Source organism: Eumetopias jubatus, unplaced genomic scaffold, assembly GCF_037043125.1.
Source record: "Eumetopias jubatus isolate StellerSeaLion01/CBP00866 unplaced genomic scaffold, mEumJub1_p1.0 scaffold_11, whole genome shotgun sequence".
NCBI lineage: Eukaryota > Metazoa > Chordata > Mammalia > Carnivora > Otariidae > Eumetopias > Eumetopias jubatus.
Genome location: NW_028274817.1, coordinates 28,276,938 through 28,289,945, shown reverse-complemented (window position 1 = coordinate 28,289,945; position 13,008 = coordinate 28,276,938). Strand labels below are relative to the sequence as shown.

Below are 13,008 nucleotides of genomic sequence, written 5' to 3'. Positions count from 1 at the left end.
GGCATTACCCCATCTTTCCCTTCCCTTTTTCCCACCCTTTCGCCCTCCGGAAAGGGCCGAACGCTCCCAGAGCTTCCCAGTCTCACTCCGCCCCCTGCGGAAAGAGCCGAAGGTAAAGCCGGGCGCCGAAACGAGCGGATTAGAGCTCGGGCCCTTCCGGAAAGACCCGAACTTCTCTCGGAGGAGGAGGGCGCCTTCGACTTCGGCGTTGCGCCTTCTACTTCGGCGTTGCGCCCCCGCGCTGTGCCCTCTGTCGGTGGCGTGGGGCAGCTATAGCAGTGGTGGCGGCAGCCGCGTCGACGTCGACCAAGACTGGAGCGACGTTTAAAGAAGGAGCCGAGTCGCCGCGGAGTCCGGCTTCTGGTTGTTGGAGGGCTCCCACCCGTCCGCGCGGCCCGACGAGGAGAAGCGGCGGCGCCGGGAAGCAGGTGAGGACCCGACCCGGTGCCGGGAGGGGCGAGGGAGCGCGCCCGCTGCCTCCGTCGCTGGGCCGCGCCTGCGTTTGCATTCTCCTCACTTGAACCAGGAAGCGGCGGAGTCGGAGGCTCCGCTCCTCCGGCCCTTTCTTTGTGTGGGCCCGGGAGCGAAGGAGGGGACGAACCCGGAGGGCCGCGGCGCGGTCCCCTCCGCCGTCAGGGGCCGAGGGGCTGCCGGTGCCCTGGGTAGGCCCGGCGCGTGGGGAGCCCACCACGGGGACCCACTTGGCTTTTTCCTCGCCCTCCGCCTGCCTTTTTGTGCCTCCTTTTCTCCTCCTAGCTCCTACTTTGATTTAGAGCTTTTCTGCCCGGCCCATCCTCCCCTTCGTCCCCTTCCCAGGGCATAACAATGCCGCCCGTTTGGCCTCATCCCCTCCCAACACCCCACCCTCCCGTTCGCCACCTTCTACTTTCCCCGGCTTGCCGGCGGACCCCCGCCCTGGCGGTGCCGTTCGTACCTCCATCAGGATTTGCAGGAAGCTGCCTTTTCGCGTGAATTGGGGTGAAAGAAAAAAAAAAAAAAACCCTCGGTTGCAGCCGGCTGGGTGCAAATGGGGAAGAGGGGGTGGAGTAAGGAAGATGGGGTTCAGCTGCCGCAGGGAGCCGCGTGTCGGTTGGCTTTACCCGCTCGCGGATGGCGTTTCTCTATTTTCCACCTTCACCTGCCCTCAGTCAAGGGTTTGTCTCACAGTGATGCGGAATGGCTTTTCCGTAGGCAGGTCGCAGATCTCGGGGTGGGTTCAGAGCGATTTGTGCCGTTCCTGGGCCCACCCTGACGGGGAAAAGCGGGAGGAGATCTAAACAAAATGAAACCAATTCCCAGTGTCACCTGGACACGTACGTTTGATGCATTGCCCCCTTCCAAGGACCCATTTGCAAAAGACAAAAATTGTATTCGGAAAACCTATCTACCTACTTAAAAGCGACTTCTGTCGAAATCCCCGTATTTCGGAAGCCCTGGTGGCTGGCTTGCTGTCCAAAGGTCACCCTTTCTGATGAGTGCCTTTATGGTAACCTGGAATTCCTTGGTACTGTTAAACGAGCAACGCCTTATTTCAAATCCTCATTTCTAGACTTTTTGCCTACTTTTTGTTTTTAAGCTGCAGTTTTGAAAATTTCGAAGATGCTTGAGACGCCCCGCCTTCCACGTGTATATAACTTGAGCACTGTGACGACAGTGCTACTCTTTTGGTAACTTTAAAGGGAAAGAATATTAGCAATAAAAGTGTTTCTCTACCTAAAGTACTTATCAGCCAATTGTTTATATATATATATATATAATCTATAAAAGTTAAATATATAAAAATTATATATTTAATACATGTATATATTTTAAACTACTCGGCACCCTTGTTACTGCTAATGTATTCTGTGACGGGCAAAAAAAGAATGTTTTGGGAGTGGTACACAGCATTGCTCTTTACTGACCTCCCCCTCCCTTTTTTTAGAGTAACCGCCTGCTCTGTTCCAATAAGTTTATGTTTTCATTTTCACTAACACATCTGGTATAAAAAAAGTTCTCATACCAGTGCGCATAATTCTTTACCAGCAAATTGAAATGTTTCGTGTTTTCATGCAAATAAGCATTAAGAAATGGTGACCTTTCCTTTGTCTTATTTTTTTCACAGTACCATCTGTTGACTTCGCTTGGCACTCTAACATTTCACCTCTGGAGATTGTAAGAGTAGAGAGGTGAGGGGAAGGGGCAAGGAGATGATGAAAGGGGCGAGGGTAAAAAAGGTGGTTCATAGTTTATCTAGGTGAGGCACCCCAATTTAAATAACAGAAAACTGACGGGCAGTCTAGAGGTCATAACCTGTCAGTGTTTATAAACACTTATTCGGTCATTGGCTGTAGGGAGTAGCTTTTGAATGTGTTCTTAAAAGATCTGTTAAATTTTAGGAGGAGTATAGAATGATGTTGCACACAGCAAGCTTTTCTGACACTTAAATCATTCATTTACAGGTGAAATAACTTCTGTGTGTTCACGAAGACTTTTTCTTAAAGTTTTAAGACCATTAAAAATGAACTCTTTAAGTCTTCTTGAGGACAGAACCTAAAAATGGAACTAAGAAAATTAGTTCTAATCTTAAAAAAAAAAATTGCTTAGTGGTGACGCATGTATCTGAGATTCAGAGGAAGAGATTACCGTTCAGATCTGTAGATCAATTAAAAACTCGCTTGTCTCTTCTCAGGGGGAAGTCATGAGATTTGATGCATGGTCCAAAAGCCAGCCTGTATGAACAATTTATATACAAGCCAAAAAGTTATGCCAAACTTCAGTTAAAACTTGAATACACTATTTAGTGATGCTGCAGCTTACATTCTGAATGATAAAAGTACTTCTTGTTTTTCTTTTCTAATCCTCTCCCACCCCTTCCTCCTCCCTTTCTCTTACAGGCATGGAGAGTAGAAAACTGATTTCTGCTACAGACATTCAGTACTCTGGCAGTCTGCTGAACTCCTTGAATGAGCAGCGTGGCCATGGACTCTTCTGTGACGTTACCGTTATCGTGGAAGACCGAAAATTCCGGGCCCACAGGAATATTCTCTCAGCTTCTAGTACTTATTTCCATCAGCTCTTCTCAGTTGCCGGGCAAGTTGTTGAACTGAGCTTTATAAGAGCAGAGATTTTTGCCGAAATTCTCAATTATATCTATAGTTCTAAAATTGTTCGTGTTAGATCGGATTTACTTGATGAGTTGATTAAATCAGGGCAGCTGTTAGGGGTTAAATTTATAGCAGAGCTTGGTGTCCCATTGTCACAGGTTAAAAGCATCTCAGGTACATCTCAGGACGGTAATGCAGACACCTTACCTCCTGGTTCTAGTGACAAGAACCTTGAAATACAAAAATCAAAAGATGAAGCCCAAGATAACGGGGCCACTATAATGCCTATTATAACAGAGTCTTTTTCCTTATCTGCTGAAGATTACGAGACAAAAAAGATCATTGTTACTGATTCAGATGATGATGACGATGACGTCATTTTCTGCTCTGAGATTCTGCCTGCAAAGGAAACTTTGCCGAGTACCAATGCAGTGGCTCAGGTCCAGCCTAACCCAGGTTCTGTTGCCATTTCAGATGTTGCACCTTGTGCTAGTAATAACTCTCCCCCTTTACCAAATCTCACACCTACTCAGAAACTTCCTACTTCTGTGAATCAGGCAACTCTGAGCCAGACACAAGGAAGTGAAAAATTGCTGGTATCTTCAGCCCCGACACATCTGACTCCCAACATTATTTTGCTAAATCAGACACCACTTACTACACCACCAAATGTTACTTCTTCACTTCCAAATCATATGTCTCCTTCAATCAATTTGCTTGTGCAGAATCAGCAGACACCAAACAGTGCTGTTATAACAGGAAACAAGGCCAATGAAGAGGAGGAGGAGGAAATTATAGATGATGATGATGACACTATTAGCTCCAGTCCAGATTCGGCGGTCAGTAATACATCTTTGGTCCCCCAGGCTGATATCCCCCCAAATGCCACTTTTGATGGATCGTTGGTACAGAAGATGCAGATACCTACACTTCTGCAAGAGCCACTTTCCAATTCTTTAAAAATTTCAGATATAATTACTAGAAACACTAGTGATGCAGGTTTAGGATCAAAACATCTAATGGAGGGTCAGAAGATCATTACTTTAGATACAGCTACTGAGATTGAAGGCTTGTCAACGGGTTGCAAGGTTTATGCAAATATTGGTGAAGATACTTATGACATAGTGATCCCTGTCAAAGATGACCCTGACGAAGGGGAGGCCAGACTTGAGAATGAGATACCAAAAACATCTAGCGGTGAGACGCCCAACAAACGTATGAAAGTAAAACATGATGATCACTATGAGTTAATAGTAGATGGGAGGGTCTATTATATCTGTATTGTGTGCAAAAGGTCCTATGTCTGTCTGACAAGCTTGCGGAGACATTTTAACATTCATTCTTGGGAGAAGAAGTACCCTTGCCGTTACTGTGAGAAGGTATTTCCTCTTGCAGAATATCGCACAAAACACGAAATTCATCACACAGGGGAGCGAAGGTACCAGTGTTTGGCCTGTGGCAAATCCTTCATCAACTATCAGTTTATGTCTTCACACATAAAATCAGTTCATAGTCAAGATCCTTCTGGAGACTCAAAGCTTTATCGTTTACATCCATGCAGGTCCTTACAGATCAGACAATATGCATATCTTTCTGATAGGTCAGGCGCTATGCCTGTAATGAAGGATGATGCTATTGGGTATAAGGTTGATGCTGGGAAAGACCCTGCAGTAGGGCCTGCACCTCCTCCTCAGAACAAGCCAATGACCTGGGAAGATATTTTTATTCAGCAGGAAAATGATTCAATTTTTAAACAGAATGTAACAGATGGCAGTACTGAGTTTGAATTTATAATACCAGAATCTTATTGAACTTTGAAATCTCAGAAAGTTTGGTTTGCATTCAGGGGCAGGGGTTTCAAAAGACCTGTAAAACAAATTAAGGTGAAAACGAGTTCATTTCATCTGCCACGTCATCTGAAGGCAGTCTAGTTGGATTATTTGTTGATAATTTTTAGAAGCAAATTATTCTGAAAGTTTGAGTAGAGAGTGAGAAGTTCCCCCCCACCCCGAGTATCTGTTTATATAGTTAGCTTTCAGCTCGTTTTAAAGAGGCAAGAAGAAAAAAAGCTTGGAGAGATAGTTTCCTGAATAGAATTTGAAGCAGTCTGAATGTTCTTTGAAAATAACTGGAGTTATTAGCATACCCTAGTTTATCTTACAACTTTCCCCTTCCATGTTAGCACTTTACTGCTGAATTCTCAATTACCTTAATATTGAGACTATAAATGTGTGTTGTGTTTTGGATGTGGCATAAAAAGTAAACAAGAACTTCTAAAGTTGTTCTGGAAAATTTCAGAGTAAGTCTCTGCTTGGTTGTGTATTCCACTAGTCCAAATGGATAGCAACCTCCTGCCTCCCTCCCGCCGTGAAAATGGCTGTGCAGACAAGTGTCTCATCTGAAGAAAGAGTTTTAGCTAATTAGAATTGAGTTTTGCTTTTATTGCCATCGTCTGGAAAAGACTTTGGTGGCTGGACTACTATATATATACCTTTGCAGTTGTGGTCTCTGTGGGCAAAAATGTTAATGGAAAACAAATCTCTGTATTGCAGACAGGAGGAGAGGAGAAGTTCTGTTGCGTTTGTTTTGAAGTCTTTATTCTTACATGATAGAGAGTGGAAGTGAATGGAGAGTTCCTTTTTTGTTCATATGGTTAAAAATGTTCCCTTGAGAAATTTCAAAGTTCGAATCCGAAAGCCACCAAATAAATCTTTCATTATGTATAAATCTTTATAAATGATAGATTCCATAAATGAGACTCCTACATATTTTAGGCAGGAGGCTACTGGTATATATTTTTAAATGTTCATATTACTTAGAATTTCTAATAGAAAGTTTTCATTTGAAATAGTTGAATCCATGATCTAGTGTTTTCCTTTCACAAGACCTTTTAGGTTTTTACCCTTTCTAAAGTAAGTTCCATTCCATCTGCAAAGTGCTGCAATATTATAGCAATCAGAAACTATATATGGAATGTTATATAGGCTTGTTGATTCCCGTTTATCTTGAGAACAATACGTGTACCTTTCTTCCTTTTCAAGTGACACATATTTAAAACACTTAGAAACTAAAGTCAAAACTCATTGAAGTGCTAGTACTAAAAGGAAGCAGGTTGGAACAAATATATAGCCTAGCCTTTATAACAGGATTAACGTGTTGAACTTCTGTAAATTACTTTTTGCAAAGGAAAAAGATTAATAGATACTGAAAAAGTTTGTTGTGCATAGTCGTTAGTCCTTTGTAACCTTGCTTAAATATTTCTTAACATAGATATTTTCTTTCTCTTTAACTACGTATTTTTAAAAACAGTCTATTTCTTGACTTTGAACTTAAAGCTTTAATCATAATTTTTCATGTATACATCATTCTTCTGATGGTAAGCTAGATTTGAAGATAATGGTTTCAGTGTTTCAGTTGGTAGTGGAGGGTATCAGGCCTCAGTATTTGCAATAATACAAGAAGGAAGAAAAATATTATAATCCTTTGCTTACCGAGGGCTAGAATGATGTGCATCTGTCTGTTTTCTGTTCTGTGAGTCTAGATGTTTAAACCGTTTTGTGAACTAATCCTTGGAGAAGTTTAAGTTAACCTTAGAACTTGACTCTGATCTCTGGAATCACAATATCTGTTTCCGTTCTGTGCAGATATTGACAACATTACTCTTTGACTATAAGGTGCACTCAGAAATATTTTCAGTGGAAATTTGTTTGAGTTTCATTAATGCTGTTTCACCAGTTAGACATAATTACTTCTGCAAGCGTGAATGATACTGATGGCCAGCAGAGCTTCCAGACCTTTCAAAGTTAACTGCTAGGAAAATTAGATGATCATAATAAAACTTGAGAGTGTCTAACAAGGCTATTATGACAAACCAGGAATTGAGTCTGTAAGGGAAAACTATCCATTCTGAATAATATGGATGTAATTATTTGCTGCTGCTGTGCTCTGTGTCAATTCTGAGTATACAATTTAAACCCTGTGCCTAATGAAGGTGTCTTCTAGAGTTTTTTTTGGGAGAAGGAAAACTGGAAAGTTAACTTGTATTTTTGCCAGAAGACTCTTCCTTGCATGTATGTCAAGGTCTTCAGTTTTTTCAGAAGTTTCTATATCCAAAGTTAAGAATTCGTGTGAACTACTCCTTTGGGGCTGAAACCATTCACTCCCAGTGTTTATTGGGTTGGAAATCTGTAGCAAGATTCTGTTTAAAACTTACCGTGGTGTTTTCCTATTTCATACTTAGCTTTCTGGCTACTAAATTCCTTCTTTTTTCTTTCAAGTTGGCTGCAATTTTGCTCCTGTGCTAAATTACCTGTAAACCTTCTGGATAGGAACTGTTTGAAATAGCAATTTGTTGAAAGAGAAGACAGAAAATGAAAATGCCCAAACTAAGCAAAGATTTTAAAATGCCATAGCAATCTTGCAAGATTTACTTTAAAAAATATTTTTAGATGATCATTATCATCTCAGTGGTACTGATCCCCCACATGCAACTACTATGAGGAATTGATGTTTTCTTCTTTCCATTGTACCAAAAAGATAAATGGTTAAAAATGGTCAAGGTATTTTGTATTGTCAAGGCATGCCTAATCTAAAGGATTAAATGTTAATTCAACAGCCCTGGCTTCCTCAGCTCTGTCAATCATACGAAACCTTGTTCATTTCCACCCAATACTGTAATGTTCATACTTGTACAATCTTTCTTATCATATGACTTTAAGTTCTACTTTTCATTAACCATTACCTGGTATTAGTTTGTAGAGCTTCTTATGGCAAAAATAAAATGTTATAATTCTGATTTTTGAGTGTATTTTTTACAAGATTATCTTTCAGAAATGATACAGACTTGGAGGGCCTGGCTTGCTCAGTTGGTGGAGCATGCGGGGGGAGGTGGGGTCGTGAGTTCAGGCCCCACGTTGGCAGTAGAGCTCACTTAAAAAAAAGAAATTACATAGACTTTACTAGTCTGTTGCTTTTCGGTTTCTGTAGTAGGAGACTGGGGCTATTTCTGATGACAGCATAACAGAAGTTTCTACTAGGTCTGTAGGGGTGCTGACCATACTGACTCCATCTTTGGCTCTCCATTTTGTTCATGTCTGTGCAGTGACCTCCCTTGGGGCCATGTGTCCCAGGCCCCTTGGAGGTTAACGTATGACTGGAATGCGGGAAGGCTTGTTTTGATCTTTCCTAAAGTTGTGTAAACAACTAGGAGTGCTAACAGTTTCTTCCCCTCCCCTCTGGCACACAGATGGCACCACTTTAGATAGCTACACTTTGACCTCACCACAATGCTGTATAAAATCTGTGGATTAAGGTCCAGACGTCGTGGAGTATAGCTGTTGTAGTGCCTGGATTGTGGTGGTCTGCTCCATTCTCCACCCCCCCAACCCCCGTCAGTAAGTTACCCTGAGTAAAACTCTGTCAGCGGTATGGCATGGCTCGCTTCGCTTGCTTCATTGTTTGGTCTCAAAATGCCTTCTCAGTCTGGAGGATACTTTACTGTCTCTCTTCTACCTTCTACCAGGTTTTATATGTTGGTTCATCGCATCCCCATTGCACCTTGAACCATAATAGTCAAAAGTGAGCGGGCTGTTGTCAGTTGCTTTGGAGCGTTCATGATACTTTTGTAGGTTCCATGAAGACGCGTGTAAGTGGATAAGGAGGAGGGTAGTTTTATTAATTTGAAACATCACAAAAGCAGTCTGGGTTTCCAACATGGCAGTGATACAGATTTTAAGCAACATCCAGTTTATACAGGTTCTGGATTAATATTTTAATGTTTCATGCCCAGTTCAATACTTGAAAGCAGAATTAGGAATAAAGCAGTAAATATTACAAAATGCAGTCAAGGTACATATTGGAAATACAAATTCCTTCATTACAGCAAATGTTTTGCAAAAGAGTAAAGCAGCAAATATTAATTTTTCTAAGGTAACATGCACTTTATATAATTCAATGTAATAAAAAAAGAAGCTGCTCAAATTAAGTGTTACAAAATCTATTCTGTTTCAAGTTATTTTGTAAAGTAAGAAAAGTATATAGAAATGAGTCAGAGTCTTAACACTTTAAGAAATGTGATAAATGTAGGATATACTGTGTAATGGTGCCTCTTAAAAAATTAAATACTCATACACGTTCACTAAAGCAAAAGGTACAGTGTAAATGGCAAAAAATTTCATTGAGTATTACAAGTTGGTATTTGTATAGTAAGTCAATTGGTTATTAGTCCCTTTTTGAAATCCAATAGAATTTAATATGCTCAGAACTGTAGAAAATAATAGTAATTTTATATAACGCAAAAGGATTCTAGTGTTCCCGATTTGAACTCTGGATGAGGCATCATTCGCGATGCCGGAAGTTAAACTGAATGCTTTGCAAACACTTACTGTGAACAATGTGTGCACTTGTTGTGCCTTGATAATTCTTGATGGCTGGGTGTCTACAAGGTAGATGGGAGCACCAGCATTTGCCTGCTACCTCTAATCCATCAAGTCGGGAGGTAGCGAAATTGGCCGGAAAATTTTCCCATATGCGTTCTGTGTTTGCAGAACTATCTAATTAGGTACCCTCCTGTAGCCCCTGTATTTTTACGTCATACAAGTGTAGGATTATCCGTCTTCCTTTAAATCACTCCAGTTCTCAGGTTAACATAAGATCGCAGTGAAAGTGTTGGTTCTGAAGTGAAGGCATGGGTGCCAAAGTGTTAAATTCGTCAGGTGGATGGTTTAAAGCTATGCTTAATTAAAAGAACTGTACAAACACCTACCACAATGTGCTAGATGGATTTGAAATTTACGGTAACACCTAAGAATTTGTCAAGTTGGCTACTTTTGAGGTTTTGCAGACTTAAAGCGGCATTGTAACACTTTCATAATCTTGAACACTGTCATGATTGGTCTCAACAGAAAAAAGGACCAATAAGAGCAGTGGCATTAGAATACAGATGATTCTTTTGGGGTGGGGTTCGGGATACGTGCGGTTTGCTGGGATGGAAGCACAATATTTGAAGATTAAATAGTCACAAAGGTTAGTAACAATTCATCATCACCACCCAAGAACCTAACCTAGCGTTTTTAACTCTGAATTTTAACCGTAAGATCTCCCATAGCCAATGTCTTTTGTAATACTGCACCATGCAGTAGAACCACTGTCTCCTAAGTTATCGGGTGTGTAACTGAGATCAACTCAAAACACCTCACACGTTGCTCTTTGTATTTCAGTGCGTCCTAAACAATCGATCCTGTTCCCCACTACTCGAGGGAATATTGCACTTTTCCCTTTGGGAGGTACTGATAACAAAAGCTGAGCTGAATGATCACAACAGCCATTTTTACAATACTCACAGAGAAGAAAGGAGTACAAGATACGGGCAGCGTTTTTCGACATCCAGACACAAGCAAACAAAATCTTAGCCGGAACTCTCTGTATTGGAACCGCTGGGTAGCTCCATCTGGGAAATTTTCCTTAGGGACTGACTTTAGTGGTAGGGAAAGATAGGGCCTATAGATAAGCCAGGTGCTTCACCCAAGGTGCTAGGGTGGCGGTCTGCCAAGGGTTTGAGGACGACACTGCATTTACACAAAGTGAAATAGGTGGCAAGCACCACTGAGGACAGAGGTGGAGCCATAGGGAAACGCACGTCCATACGGGACAAGCTTCTTGCCGGGACGGCTCCCCAGCCTTGCTTAGAGTGCGCGCTGCCCTTTTTGGAAGTGCTGGGTTCAGCCTAGCCACCCCTACTCTGCACTGATAAATGAATAAGCTTCATCCCTATCTTTCCCTAGCTTGGCAGGCCTTCGCAAAACTTTATGCGTAAGAATCACACTTTAAATTTTGTACCCTACACACTTCCACTAAAGCAGAAATACAAAAGCCACAATAATCTCAATAGCCAGCAGGCATTCCTCTTTAGGGGCTGTAAGGTGGTGGTTTTTCAAAAGGCGGGTAGTAGGGGGGAGAGTAGCGGGGCGGTGCGCTCGAGGACCACATGTAGCTGGGCGAAGGCGAGGCGGACTGGGGCTCATCAGAAAGTCCAGAGGGAGGGGAGGATGGAAAGACACCGGAATGCTGTGTAATAAAAGCAAAACCAGTTTAGGCAGCCGGGTTGCGATTCCTCCACAGCCCATCGTTACTTAAAAAGTGAATGTGGACCAAGTTTGCTTCTCTTTGGAAGAACGGAGGGCTCCTAAGCCTCACAAAGTTAATGAGGGGCAATGAGCCCGTGGGTCGGTCCCACTCTCCCGGTCCCTCAGGCTGCACAGCTCCCTGCAGATAGCATGGGGTCCTCCTCCCTGGCCCTTTGAGCCCTGCATCCAGTCACCCATTCTTTTTTTTTAAGATTTTATTTATTTATTTCAGAGAGAGAGAGAATGAGAGACAGAAAGCACGAGGGGGAAGGGGGTCAGAGGGAGAAGCAGACTCCCCGCCGAGCAGGGAGCCCGATGTGGGACTCGATCCCGGGACTCCAGGATCATGACCTGAGCCGAAGGCAGTCGCTTAACCAACTGAGCCACCCAGGCGCCCCAGTCACCCATTCTTGTTGCTCCTACTTCTATGTTGTCTCTTCAATCCACCACTCCCTTGTCCACGTTTACAGCCCAAGCCTTCAATACCTCTCCCTCGAGCCTATGGCAACAGCATCCCAGCTAGTCTTGAGAAAGGTACTTTGGGCCATAGGAACTTCTGAGGTTAAGCCAGTAATACCTGGGAAAGTCTTTGCTACCAGAATATGTCGCAGAGCCCATCTCACAGACCAAAACAGAAAACAAAAACTAAGGTCAGAGAGCCTAAGTGGGCTTTCTTGGATCTGGGCTCTTCTGAGTCTGACAATTTCTATTTCATCTATTTCACCCACCAACCCCAAGTGCAGGGTAGGTTGGAGGGCAGAGAGGAAAACAGGCATGGAGGTGAGAATACCAATGGTAAGAACAAGGAACAATCTGTCAGGTTGCAGAGACACAAGATGCAATTTGACTTTGTGTTGTCTAACTTTGGTACTCTTTGGGAAGAGAGAGGATATAGATTTTTTTTTTCTTTTTTAAAAACAGTGAATTGACACATCGGGAGTCATTGCTACTTCTTTCTCTCTGGCTCATGTATACCCTTGACTCTAATGATTTTCCTGCTCAAGGAGAGTTGGCCTGTTTTTGTTTTGTTCATTACTGTATCCCCCAGAGCTCAGAACAGTGCTTGGCAAGTAGTAGGTGCTCAAATAAATGTTGAATGAGTGACCCTAACCTCAGGAGTATATAAGATGAACTTGGCACGGTTTTCTTTTTTAAAGATTTTATCTACTTATCTGAGAGACAGAAGCAGACCCCCGCTGAGCAGAGAGCCCAACGCAGGGCTCGATCCCAGGACCCCGGGATCATGACCTGGGCGAGGGCAGATGCTTAACTGACTGAACCACCCAGGTGCCCCAATTGGGCATGTTTTTTTAAAAGTAAAATCGATTTTCAAAGAATACCGTCCCATCTTGTGGGTACCGCTGCCTTGCTCCAGCAGTGGGACATGGCTGAGGCCTGAAGACGAGGGGATTACCCGGATAGCAGGAGGCCAGGGGCCAGTTTTAGGCTCTCAGGGAGGGTGAACATAATAAGCCAATGAACAAGGCTGGAGAACTGCAATTTCCTGGTGTGTCTTAGCTCTAGGAGCAACTGGTACATTAAACAAACAAACAAACAAACAAACAAACACAAAAAGGGGCGCCTGAGTGGCTCAGTCGTTAAGCGTCTGCCTTTGGCTCAGGTCATGATCCCGGGGTCCTGGGATCCAGCCCCGCATCGGGCTCCCTGCTCGGCAGGAAGCCTGCTTCTCCCTCTCCCTCTGCCCCTGCTTGTGTTCCCTCTCTTGCTACGTCTCTCTCTGTCAAATAAATAAATAAAATCTTAAAACAAAAAGACCCATTTACCCCAAAATTTCTCAA

The 13,008-nt window shown here is 43.0% G+C and overlaps 2 protein-coding genes across 5 annotated transcripts in view; one reads left to right on the top strand and one right to left on the bottom strand.

Moving 5' to 3' along the window:
• The first annotated feature begins 204 nt into the window (after positions 1-204).
• ZBTB33 (zinc finger and BTB domain containing 33) lies at positions 205-7,881 on the top strand. Of its 2 annotated transcripts, XM_028087800.2 has the most exons (3): positions 205-428; positions 2,105-2,168; positions 2,877-7,881. In XM_028087800.2, exon 3 carries the CDS (start codon positions 2,879-2,881, stop codon positions 4,895-4,897), a length of 2,019 nt encoding a protein of 672 aa, XP_027943601.1. In that variant the 5' UTR covers positions 205-428; positions 2,105-2,168; positions 2,877-2,878; the 3' UTR covers positions 4,898-7,881. The 2 variants fall into 2 exon arrangements, with proteins under 2 accessions (XP_027943601.1, XP_027943600.1); XM_028087799.2 differs by lacking the exon at positions 2,105-2,168.
• A 3,110-nt stretch (positions 7,882-10,991) lies between these two features.
• Positions 10,992-13,008, bottom strand: part of TMEM255A (transmembrane protein 255A) — a 46,659-nt gene continuing 44,642 nt past the window's right edge. For all 3 annotated transcript variants that reach the window (XM_028087815.1, XM_028087816.1, XM_028087817.1), the window contains one exon: positions 10,992-11,150. In XM_028087815.1, the coding sequence (XP_027943616.1) occupies positions 10,992-11,150 (159 nt within the window). The remainder of the gene's footprint in view (positions 11,151-13,008) is intronic.